Source organism: Armigeres subalbatus, chromosome 3 (assembly GCF_024139115.2).
Source record: "Armigeres subalbatus isolate Guangzhou_Male chromosome 3, GZ_Asu_2, whole genome shotgun sequence".
NCBI classification, from domain to species: domain Eukaryota; kingdom Metazoa; phylum Arthropoda; class Insecta; order Diptera; family Culicidae; genus Armigeres; species Armigeres subalbatus.
In genome coordinates, this window is record NC_085141.1 from 315,493,895 (window position 1) to 315,506,179 (window position 12,285).

The 12,285-nt window shown below is 41.7% G+C and overlaps 1 protein-coding gene across 2 annotated transcripts in view; it reads left to right on the forward strand.

Moving 5' to 3' along the window:
• LOC134220882 (proton-associated sugar transporter A-like) overlaps positions 1-8,015 on the forward strand; it is a 29,427-nt gene extending 21,412 nt beyond the window's left edge. Inside the window, exons 1-7 of one of the 2 annotated variants that reach the window (XM_062700043.1) lie at positions 3,999-4,247; positions 4,944-5,395; positions 5,461-5,987; positions 6,154-6,284; positions 6,349-6,523; positions 6,585-6,680; positions 7,693-8,015. In XM_062700043.1, coding sequence (XP_062556027.1) covers positions 4,120-4,247; positions 4,944-5,395; positions 5,461-5,987; positions 6,154-6,284; positions 6,349-6,523; positions 6,585-6,680; positions 7,693-7,824 — 1,641 coding nt within the window. In that variant the 5' untranslated portion in view covers positions 3,999-4,119 and the 3' untranslated portion in view covers positions 7,825-8,015. Of the gene's footprint in view, positions 1-3,998; positions 4,248-4,943; positions 5,396-5,460; positions 5,988-6,153; positions 6,285-6,348; positions 6,524-6,584; positions 6,681-7,692 lie in introns of those variants that run through there. The other variant, XM_062700044.1, reaches the window with a different exon arrangement.
• The last annotated feature ends 4,270 nt before the right edge of the window (positions 8,016-12,285 follow it).

The following is a 12,285-nucleotide window of genomic DNA, read 5'->3' on the forward strand; positions in this document are numbered from 1 at the left end:
ATGTTTTGTTTATATATAATTATTAGCCATTGTTTTAGACGAAAAATAGTTAATTCAATGCATTCAACAATGAAGAACACGTAAATATCATGCAATGATGCAAATTGCGATTCAAATCATGAGCAAATCTCTCGGCCATAATTGTGATGGGATTTGACTCACGCATGGTTTGAATCGCCGATGAGATTTGAGATTTTGAGATTCAACACTGGTGACACTGCCAGACAGTAGGAGTTAGAATGTAATAACACACACACACTATCTTTTCCCGTCCGCAACGTTTACTACTCGCGCGCACCACAACCAAATTAATTGGGTTTTGGTACATGATTGACATTTTATGATTTCTAGTGATGCACGAAAAACAAGATATGCCTATGATTGGAATGTTTCTGAATAATAAATGTTGCAAACGGAAAAGAGAATGCTTCCCTAAGGCTTCTTCTACTGAAATATTTCATCAAATGCTTCAAAACCCAAATGTAGGCAATTCGGATCCAAGAAAGGCATCATTACCTCTGAGGACTAAATTTGGGTTTTCATAGTAAATTTTTTAAACAATTGTCGTATCCAACAATTTTCATATCTTAAGATACGCTAGTTTTGTTCGAAACCAGTGACATAAGTAATCAAATGAATTTTCTAAAAATATTCATGCATGATGGCACTACAATCCTCAATGAACAAAACTGCCTTACGTAGTTTACGTTGGGCGGTTGTGTCTTGTACATAACCCTTCTGATTTTTTCATTTTATTATTTATTTTTTACTAGCAGACCCGACGAACTTTGTTTCGCCTAAAATTGATTTATTCTCTGATTAGTTCTCGAGTTATGCAGAAATTTTTGGTTCTTTTGTATGGGAGCCCCTCTTTCCAGAAGGGGGAGGCGTTGCAAACCATCACAGAAACATATCTTCCCTTCCAAAACCTCCAAACGCCAGATTCGGTTCCATTTGCTTGATCTCGAGTTATGATGAAATTGGTGTTCCATTTGTATAGGAGCCAGGTATCAAAGAGGAGAGGGGTCTCGAACCATCTTAAGAACCTTCCCCGGCCCAAAAAACCTCTGCATTCAAATTTTCACGCCGATTCAGTAGAAGAAGAAGGCCTAACGGCCTTATTAGTTTTCAGTTTGCAGAAAAAAAGCTCAACATTTTTCCAAAGTCGTTTTTCAATACAAACATGATTATACGGGGTTGGACTTTTCTTATACTGTGTATTAAGTGTAATATCACAAAATAAAATTTTGAATAGTAATATTGTATTTATCATACAGTAGAAGAAAAGTCCAACCCCGTACTGCTTACCGTTTCAAATTGAATTGCTTCTAGAATTTTTGGGAAGAGTTTTAAAAACTTCTTCGTATGGTTTCCCGTGAAGATTTTTTCGATTATCATCTTTCTACTTCTTCTTCTTCTTCATGCAACATCAAAGCGCCAATTGCATTACTACCAAGGGCATTGGCATTAATAACAATTGATCGTCTCATGCCAGCACAAACATGCCCCTATCTGTATCACTTTTTATACACCATGCACCACATTACGCATTTTTTTTTACATTTGTTTCGACCGCGGTCACTGGTCCGGCTCCATTGTTCTACTTTTTTTGCGAAACACCGCACAAAAAGCAGAGTCCAAAAGCCAACCGCACTGAACGGCGACGGCCGAAACGACACTCGCGGACAAGAAAAGAGGGTGCTGCCAAAATGATCCGATACCCTATTTTAACGTTCATAACCCAAAGTTTCAATATAATTGACAAATTGGTAGAGAATTTCCGAGTCGATTGATATATAAATCTCAAAAATCCATCGGAAGATAAAGGCGCTATTAAAGTTCAAAATCTTACATGATTTCGTGACGGTCTCGAATTTGGAAATTTTCATTTGTCACCCTGTATCCGAGTCTTCCCCTTAGACGTAGTTTACGTCAAAATTAGGCCCTCATCAAATGTTACTCTTGACAATTTTTGAAAAACTAAGTATGCAGAGTGGCTTAGAAATACCATATCTTTATGCCCACCAATTTCCATTCGATTCTGAGATGGTGCTGCCAACCGCTGGTCGAGTTGGCGCGAAATTCGTCTTACGTAGTTTACGTTGGACGGTTGTGTCTTGTACATAACCCTTCTGATTTTTTTAAACTAATTTCTATTTGTTTTATATCTATTTCATCTGGGGTAAGGGCCGTTGAGCCAATAACCATTCGGCTGAAGGCCACTGGACCGAAATTTGTTCGGCCGAATATACAATTTAACTGAACAGGGGTCATTTGGCCGAAAAGTTCATTTGGCCGAATAGGTCTTTTGACGTCTCTTCTCATTTCCCAATCATTATTTCTTACTTCTCACTGCGAAAAGTGAGAAATGAGAAGTTAGAAATGATGAGTGAGAAAAGAGGCATCTCTCTTCTTTCTTCACTTTTCCCCCTTTTCACAGTGAGAAGTGAGACGTCTCACTTCTTACTGTGGAAAGTGAGTAGTGCGAAATCAGAAATAAGACGTCTCACTAATCACTTCGCACTTCTCACATTCCACAGTAAGAAAAAAGAAATGACGAGTGAGAAGTGAGATGTCTCTTTCCTCACTTCACTGTACTCATTTCTCACTTTTCTCTGTAAAAAATGAAAAATGCAAAGTAAGTAGTGAGACGTCTCCCTTCGCACTACTCATTTTTAAGTTTAAAAAGTAAATAATGAGTAGAGCGAAGTGAAGAAAGAGACGTCTTACTTCTCATTGTTACTACTCATTTCTCACTTTTCACTGTGAAAAGTGAGAAGTGCATAGTGAGTAGTTAGACGTCCCACTTCTCACTTCACATTACTCTCTTTTTTCGATGATAAGTGAAAAGTGAGAAAAAGGAGCGAGAAGTGAGAAGTGAGACATCTCACTTTCCACTTCTCACTGCTCATTTCGCACTTACCACTTCTTGCTGTGAAAAGGAGGAAGAGCGAAGTAAGAAGGGAGACACCTCTTTTCTCACTCATCATTTATAACTTCTCATTTCTCACTTTTCCAAGCGAGAAGTGAGAAGTGAGACGTCAATTGACCTATTTTGCCAAATGACCCATTCGGCCGTATTATCCGTTCGGCCAAATGACTTTCGGCCTAATGGTTTGTTCGGTCTAGTGGCATTCGGCCAAATGAGTTTCGGCCAAACGACCCTTCTCCTTGCATCTGTGATTAGAATTCCATTTTATCACCAATGAAAAAATAAAAAATATCAGAAATGAGAAACAAGCCCATTTGTCTTACATTTATTTCGTTATAATATGGGAGATAACTCTTTTGCTTTCAAACTTTTTCAGTAGTTCAGTACCCTGTATGTTGAAAACTGATTTCACTGACAGTTAATCTTCAAAATCCTGAGGGACTATTTTTTCCTCCTAGATATCTAAAATGCGAGGTAAATTTTGGAGATGCAAATCTCGGTTCTCAGTTGTTTGATCTAACTGTAAATGCTTTAGCGTGTTGCGAGTAAGCACGCAACGTGCAACCTTTTCATAGTTATATCTGCCTTAGGAAAAAAAGAATTGCATCGCGATAAAAATAATGATGATTTGGTGATTGTTCGACCCTTCCATATTACGTTTTCGTTAATCATACTCAACACATTTTATTCGGAAATCTAATCTCATTGTCAAAATTATTCATTCATTATTCAGACACTTTTAATTAATCATTGAGTGAAATAGTCGATTCCAAACCGAATGAGGGATAAAACATATCTAGTCCTATTACTGAAAGATTGACTCACTTATTTCCCTCGGAGTTTTACGCTTCATGGTTAATACATAAGCAGTTATATTTCCCAATAACTCCACATTCAAATGTTGATCCCGTTTAAAGCATGAAGTTCTAGCAGAATCTAAATAATCTACCTCTTACAATCCCCTTTGTATCAGTAGGTAGCTACCATGTAATAAACACAAATCAGTGTTATGGTAAATATATTTTGTTCAAGCAGTATGTATTCAAATCGCTTCTACAAATGTGAGTTTTCAAATCTCGGGTAACATTCATAAGCATATAGGTAAACCCCTAAAGAGGTAATAAGATCAGTCTAATTTGTTGTCTGTAGCTCATCGGTTGTAAATCTTACCCGTACTCGAACGCGAAATGTGTGAAATTACCATCAATAATAATGAAACTGTTCATTTTTCGGATGACCAAATAATGGACAAAGTGTTGCAAACACGATATGATCACGCAGCACAATATGTTGAGAATTATTCTCATTTATTCAGGTATGTCGCGATAGCTAAACTAATTAAAGTTTACTTTAAATAGGGTAACCGTACCCTTAGTGGAGGTAGCACCAATAGTGGAGGTAGTGGGGTTTTAATGAGATTTATCATATTTATACACTTTACGATGGTTTCAGTTGATGTGTCGTGCTTTAAATATCCTGTTAAATGCAACTTATCTTAAGATTTCGCTTGAAAAACCATTTAAAATAATGATTTTCCTTAACAAAATTGACTCCCTTGCACCTATAGTGGTGCAACTGTACCAATAGTGGCGAGTATCATAAGAAACCAATGGATAGCACCACTATGGGAACCAAAATTAATTTTTACCGCCACTAAAGGAACAGTGTACCCATAGTGGTGCAAGCAATATTTGATAATTGTTGATGTTAAATGACATCTATCTCATTTTTGTTAGCAAATTTATTAGTTTATCTGTTGACTAAGATATTAAAGCTGTAAATTTCCCATAATTATCAATTTTTAAAAAATATTTTCTTTTGTGGATCTACTATACCTCCACTATTGGTACCGTTACCCTAAATAACGTGAAATAATATGAAATAATGAAATAACGTGAAGGAATAAGTTCAGTCCCAACACTTTTAAATTGTGAAGTGAAGTCATAGTCACGATTTTGAATGTAGTGCAAATATTTATAAGAGGATTCTTACCATTATCTCCCCCTTACAGATACAAATCCCGCTGGGAGTTGGTCCGCATGACCATGATCATCGTCAGCATCCAGTTTACGTATGCCGCCGAAACCGCATTCGTGTCACCCATTTTGCTGGGCATTGGAATACCGCACAAGTACATGACCATGATTTGGGCCATTTCTCCGGCCCTTGGCTTCTTCTTGGCTCCGCTGGTGGCCTCGGTGAGTGACCAGCTGCGCTCCTCTTGGGGGAGAAGGCGTCCGATGATACTTACTATGACCATCAGTTTGATGCTTGGACTGATTATTCTACCGTACGGAAGTACAATTGGACATTGGCTGGGCGACGAAGATATTCCTCCGCGGGATATGAGTGGATTTCGGTGGGGAATCTTGATCACCATTATAGGGTTAATAATGGCGGATTTTAGTGTGGAAACGACGAACGGTCTGTCCCGGACCTATTTCTTAGACATGTGTATTAAAGGTAGATAGTCAAGTCAAGGAACTTTCAAGTTGAAGAAGCAGTGCTCAATGATATATCATTTTCAGAGGACCACCCAACTGTTCTGACCGTGGCTGTGATGATCGGAGGAATTGGTGGCTTCATTGGATACTTGCTTGGAGCTATTGACTGGTCGAAAACGAACGTCGGAACAATGTTGGGATCGAATGAAGCCACTGTCTTTGCTGCAGTTGTCATCATTGTGCTGATTGGAACTACTATTACGTTAACAAGTTATCGGGAAGTTCCTCTCGGCATATTGGAACAGGATGAAATGCTAAGACCCATCTCGAAAGCAGCATTTGAGGAAGAGAAAAAACGACAGATCAATCTCACACGAGTCAGCAGCGTGATTTCGATAGAACGTGCAACAGCCGAAGAAGCACAAATTCATCATGAGGACCGCAACGAGCAACCCCTGAATCTCGAACTGTTCTTAACTAACCTTATAAAGCTCCCTAAAGCATTGAAAATACTGTATCTCACGCAGTTTTTGTCACACTTAGGCTACCTTAGCTATTGCCTTTACTTCACGGATTTTGTTGGTAGAGAAATATTCGACGGTGATGCAACGGTGCGTATAAATAATTTAGCTAAAGCAATCAATCGGTTCTGATAAGATAAGATTGACCTGCAATTGGCGGTAGCTTACAGATCGAACATAAATAACATTCTGCATTAGTGAAAACATTAACACTAATTCATGATCAATTATAAATATTCTTTCCTTATTTCAATAGGCAGCTGAGGGTTCGCTCGAATTAAGCCAATACGATGAAGGAGTCCGTTATGGATGCCTAGGCATGGCCATTTTTGTGCTGAGTTCTGCTATTTATTCTTTGGCAATCGAAAAAATGATTCAACTGTTCAGGTGTGTTTTATAAACTTTTAATGTGAATTATCATGATATTGAATGGAGTTTATTTCAATCTTAGCGCAAGATCGGTTTACATCGGTGGACTGCTGCTGAACAGCATAGGGATGATGTTGGTTGCTGCTATCAAATCCAAGCTTACGGTCTTTGCTTGTTGTATTACAATGGGTGTCGAATATGCTACGATATATTCTTTACCGTTCCTTTTGATATCATTGTACCATCAGAAAAAATCGGTAAAACTGTTGTGACTAATTTCATGGATGACTAATTTCTAACAGAATACTTTTCTTTCAGTTCGATATGATTGATGGACAATACATTCGTAGTGAGCAGAATCGAGGGTTTGGAGCGGATATTTCGATTCTCAGTAGCATGCTTTTTCTTGCTCAGGTATATATTCATCTTAACCCCTGTTTCAAAATACGCATGAACGAGGCTGTTCTAGATTTCATAATTGACGTAACGGCTATTGTACTTTTGAATATATTAGCAATATCTTGAAGTATGAGATTCGATGACATACAAACAGACATATTAAGGTCCCAGTCCCAACTTTCAATGCGAGAAATGGCGTTGATTCAGTGCGTGGCAGTAAAATCGAAATTTCATCATTATAAAACTACTAATTAGTGCAAACTAAGTGCAGGGGATAATCTTTTAACCCCGTATTTCATTCGACCAAAAATTAATGACATCCGTTGTTTTAACCGACATTGGCAAACTGCAAACTAGATGCCAGTAGTGAGTGAACGTTAAACTCGAGCAAAACTTCCTCACGCACCTTGAATGAATGCTTAGAATCTGTTAATATAGAGGTTGGTTCTTGGGTTGGTTTGTTCTGTTAGAAAATATCAAAATTATCTCACTTGTTTTTATATAATACGGCATTCGAAACATACAAATCATTTAAAACCTGGGCCCTCCTTAGCCGTGCGGTAAGATGCGCGGCTACAAAGCAAGACCATGCTGAGGGTGGCTGGGTTCGATTCCCGGTGCCAGTCTAGACAATTTTCGGATTGGAAATTGTCTCGACTTCCTTGGGCATAAAAGTATCATCGTGTTAGCCTCATGATATTCGAATGCAGAAATGGTAACTTGGCTTAGAAACCTCGCAGTTAATAACTGTGGAAGTGCTAATTGCACACTAAGCTGCGAGGCGGCAATGTCCCAGTGGGGGATGTAATACCAATGAAGAAGAAGAAGAAGAAGAAATCATATAAAACCTAAAATTTAAATATTCAAACCATTTTTAGCAATGTTAGAACTGAACTTTTGAACCCTCCTATTAAAGATTTATAGAATTACAGTAATATAAAAAGGGAAACTAATTTTAAGGCCACAATACTTCTAAAACTCATTCTAAAGAAAAGTGTTTTCTCATTACTTGTTTATTCTTTTTCAGGTTATTATATCACTCGCTATTGGGAGTGTGATTGATGCCTTCGGTAGTACAACTATAGTGGTTTATTCGGCCAGTCTGTTCTCTTGTTTGGCTGCCTTCTCAGCAACGCAAATTATTTACATGGATCTCTAATATCTAATCTACAATGCTTTGTGATTATGCTATTGCAATGACAACCTGCTGTTTTCTATCCTTTACTGTATCCCATACTATGGGTAATCTCAATCAGTCCAAATGGTGTAACTGACACAAGCATATGTTATAGATTTTGTTGAAATGATGTGATAAATATGAAAATAATAATAATATAAATATAGTTCTTATACATCTAACACACACTAATCTCGTTTCAAAATATCACAAATGGCCCAGAAATTTTCTATTTTGTTGTTTTTATTGGAAAATTTAATTTTTATTACCCTTCATATTTTTTCCAAAATGACTTATCTTCTTTTTGCAAGCAAAGATTCAAACGGCGATTTGGTGATTCTGAAAGCACTCCCACGAAAATCAACACCGTCAACGGGAGTGCTATCAGAATCGCCAAACCGGTTCTCAACCTGGGGTACATGTACCCCCGGGGGTACCTTCGCTGACTCCAGGGGGTACCTCGGACGAAAATGCGTAATGACGGACTTCCATTCAGTGGGCTCGGAATTCTTGGAGAAGCTTGGAAGCTAATTTTTGAAAGACTCAGCAACGCTATTTTAAGATGCTCAATGCTGCCTTCAAGAAGCCCGAAAACCCCTTTTATGCGGCTCGGAAGCAGCTTTTTAAAAGGCTCGGAAACCCCCTTTCGAAGAACTTGGAATTCTTCTTTTAATCAGAACCCTTTAAAGTGTTTCGGAAGCCTCTTTTCGGAAGCTTCCTTTCAAAACAGATAGGAAGCCCTTATTCAAGAGGTGCCCCTTTTTAAGAGGGTACCAACTCTCAGACATCATCAGGTATCAGGCAACGACTGCTACGCGCACATAAAATTTAGCGCACGCGAGTCTCACAAAGCTTGTGTACCTCACATTAACATTAGTGAGTCGCAATGAGACTTTTCAATGCGATTAGCTCATGCGCTGTTTGCCATGGCAAATCTTTGCAATCAACAGCAAAGGTGCGTAAAATAGCTTGGGCGGGAAATTTTCATTCAATAAAATCGTCACCTAAGTAACGCCAGCTATGCATTCCTAGCGCATGAGATGAGTCTCATGAGACGTACATTGAGACACGCTCACTCAGTTATTTTATGCGCGCGCTAGTTTCTCTCGTCGCATTGAATCCGTGCTACGTGAGCTTTTGTAGCTCATGGCACACTGTCTCATCCATGTATACACGAGAATCAAGAGACTCTGAGCTCTCTTTTGAAAGACCCGGAAGCCCCCTTTCAAGAGGCTCGGAAAGACCCTTTTTCTTGAGACTCGGAAACCCCTTTTAAGAGGCTCAGATTCCTCCGTTCGAGGGGCTCGGAATCCTTTTAGCCAACCATCACGAGTGGTTCGGAAGCCGCTTTTCAAAAGGGTCGGAATCCCAGTTTCAAGAGGCTCGGAAGCCCCTTTTTAAGTAGCTCGGAATTTTCTTTTCGAGTGGCTCGGAATTCTTCTTTTAAGAAGAATTTTCTACTTTTAAACGGCTCAGCAACGTCTTTTCAAAATCCTCAAAGCCTCCTTTCAAGAGGCTCGAGTGACCCCTTTCATGTGGCTTGGAAGCCTCATTTTGAAAGCCTCGGAAACTCCCTTTGGAGGAACTTGGAATTATTCTTTCAAGAGGCTTGGAAGCCTACATTCATAAGGTTCAGAAACGTCATTTCAAGATGCTCAAAAGTCTCTTCTCAATTATGAGTTACGCTTATTAGAATAGGGGGTACCTCAATGAATACAAAAACACGAAGGGGAACCTCTCAAGAAAAAAGTTGAGAACCGCTGCTATAGATTTCCATTTTTTTTTTCACAAATTCCCCAGTGAATTACACCAGGAAGTCCTTTGAAATCTGCTCCAGGGATTGCTCCGAAACTTCCTCAAGAAACTCCTCCGGAATATCGTCCAAAAATTCCTCCAGGAGTTCCTCCGGAAGATCCTCTAGAATTTCCTCGGAAGGTCCTCCAAGAACTTCGCCGGAAGAACCTACAGGAATTCCTCCACAAATTCCTTTGGAAGTTCCTCCAGGAATTCCCCCAGAAGTTTCTCCAGGAATCCCCCGGGAGTTCCCCAGGAATTCCTCCGGAAGCTCATCAAAGAGATTCCTCTAGAAATTCCTCCAGGAATTGCTCCGAAAGTTCCTTCAGCAATTTCTCCGGAAGATCCTCCAGCCATTCCTCCGGAAGTTCCTCCAGGCATTCCCCCGGAAGTTCCTCCAGGAATCCTCCGGAAGTTCCACCAGCAATTCCTCCACAAGTTTCTCCAGGAATTTCTCCGCAAGTTCCTCCAGGAATTCTTCCGGAAGTTCCTCCAGAAAATCTTTCAGAAGTTCCTCCAGAGAATCCTCCAAGATTCCTTCTGGAAGTTCCTCCAAGAAATCCTCAGGAAGTTCCTTCTGGGGATTCCTCCAGGAATTCCTCCGGAAGTTCCTCCAGGATTTCCTCCGGAAATTCCTCCAGCAATTCCTCCGGAAGTTCTTCCGAAAGTTCTTCCACAAATTCCCTCGGAAATTCCTCCAGGAATTCCTCCGGAAGTTCCTCCAGGAATTCCTCCGAAAATTTCTCCAGCAATTCCTCCGGAAGTTTCTCCGAAAGTTCCTCTAGGAATTCTCCCGTAAGTTCCTCCAGGAATTCCTCCGGAAGATCCTCTAGGAATTCCTCAGGAAGTTCCTCCAGGAACTCCACCGGAAGATCCTCCAGGAATTCCTCCGGAAGTTCCTCTAGGAATTCCTCCGGAATTTCCTCGACAATTCCTCCGGAAGTTCCTCCAGCAATTCCTCCGGAAGTTCCTCCAGCAATTCCTCCGGAAGTTCCTCCGGAAGTTCCTCCAGCAATTCCTCCAGCAACTCCTCCGGAAGTTCCTCCAGCAATTCCTCCGGTAGTTCCTCCAGGAATTCCTCCGGAAGTTCCTCCAGGAATTCCTCCGAAAGTTCCTCCAGGAATTCCTCCGGAAGTTCCTCCAGGAATTCCTCCGGAAGTTCCTCCAGGAATTCCTCCGGAAGTTCCTCCAGGAATTCCTCCGGAAGTTCCTCCAGGAATTCCTCCGGAAGTTCCTCCAGGAATTCCTCCGGAAGTTCCTCCAGGAATTCCTCCCGGCGTTCCTCCAGGAATTCCTCCGGAAGTTCCTCCAGGAATTCCTCCGGAAGTTCCTCCAGGAATTCCTCCGGAAGTTCCTCCAGGAATTCCTCCGGAAGTTCCTCCAGGAATTCCTCCGGAAGTTCCTCCAGGAATTCCTCCGGAAGTTCCTCCAGGAATTCCTCCGGAAGTTCCTCCAGGAATTCCTCCGGAAGTTCCTCCAGGAATTCCTCCGGAAGTTCCTCCAGGAATTCCTCCGGAAGTTCCTCCAGGAATTCCTCCGGAAGTTCCTCCAGGAATTCCTCCGGAAGTTCCTCCAGGAATTCCTCCGGAAGTTCCTCCAGGAATTCCTCCGGAAGTTCCTCCAGGAATTCCTCCGGAAGTTCCTCCAGGAATTCCTCCGGAAGTTCCTCCAGGAATTCCTCCGGAAGTTCCTCCAGGAATTCCTCCGGAAGTTCCTCCAGGAATTCCTCCGGAAGTTCCTCCAGGAAGTTTCTCCAGGAATTCCTCCGGAAGTTCCTCCAGGAATTCCTCCGGAAGTTCCTCCAGGAATTCCTCCGGAAGTTCCTCCAGGAATTCCTCCGGAAGTTCCTCCAGGAATTCCTCCGGAAGTTTCTCCAGGAATTCCTCCAGGAAGTTCCTCCAGGAATTCCTCCGCAAGTTCCTCCAGGAATTCCTCCGGAAGTTCCTCCAGGAATTCCTCCGGAAGTTCCTCCAGGAATTCCTCCGGAAGTTCCTCCAGGAATTCATCCGGAAGTTCCTCCAGGAATTCCTCCGGAAGTTCCTCCAGGAATTCCTCCGGAAGTCCCTCCAGGAATTCATCCGGAAGTTCCTCCAGGAATTCCTCCGGAAGTTCCTCCAGGAATTCCTCCGGAAGTTCCTCCAGGAATTCCTCCGGAAGTTCCTCCAGGAATTCCTCCGGAAGTTCCTCCAGGAATTCCTCCGGAAGTTCCTCCAGGAATTCCTCCGGAAGTTCCTCCAGGAATTCCTCCGGAAGTTCCTCCAGGAATTCCTCCGGAAGTTCCTCCAGGAATTCCTCCGGAAGTTCCTCCAGGAATTCCTCCGGAAGTTCCTCCAGGAATTCCTCCGGAAGTTCCTCCAGGAATTCCTCCGGAAGTTCCTCCAGGAATTCCTCCGGAAGTTCCTCCAGGAATTCCTCCGGAAGTTCCTCCAGGAATTCCTCCGGAAGTTCCTCCAGGAATTCCTCCGGAAGGTCCTCCAGGAATTCCTCGGAAGTTCCTCCAGGAATTCCTCCGGAAGTTCCTCCAGGAATTCCTCCGGAAGTTCCTCCAGGAATTCCTCCGGAAGTTCCTCCAGGAATTCCTCCGGAAGTTCCTCCAGGAATTCCTCCGGAAGTTCCTCCAGGAATTCCTCCGGAAGTTCCTCCAGGAGT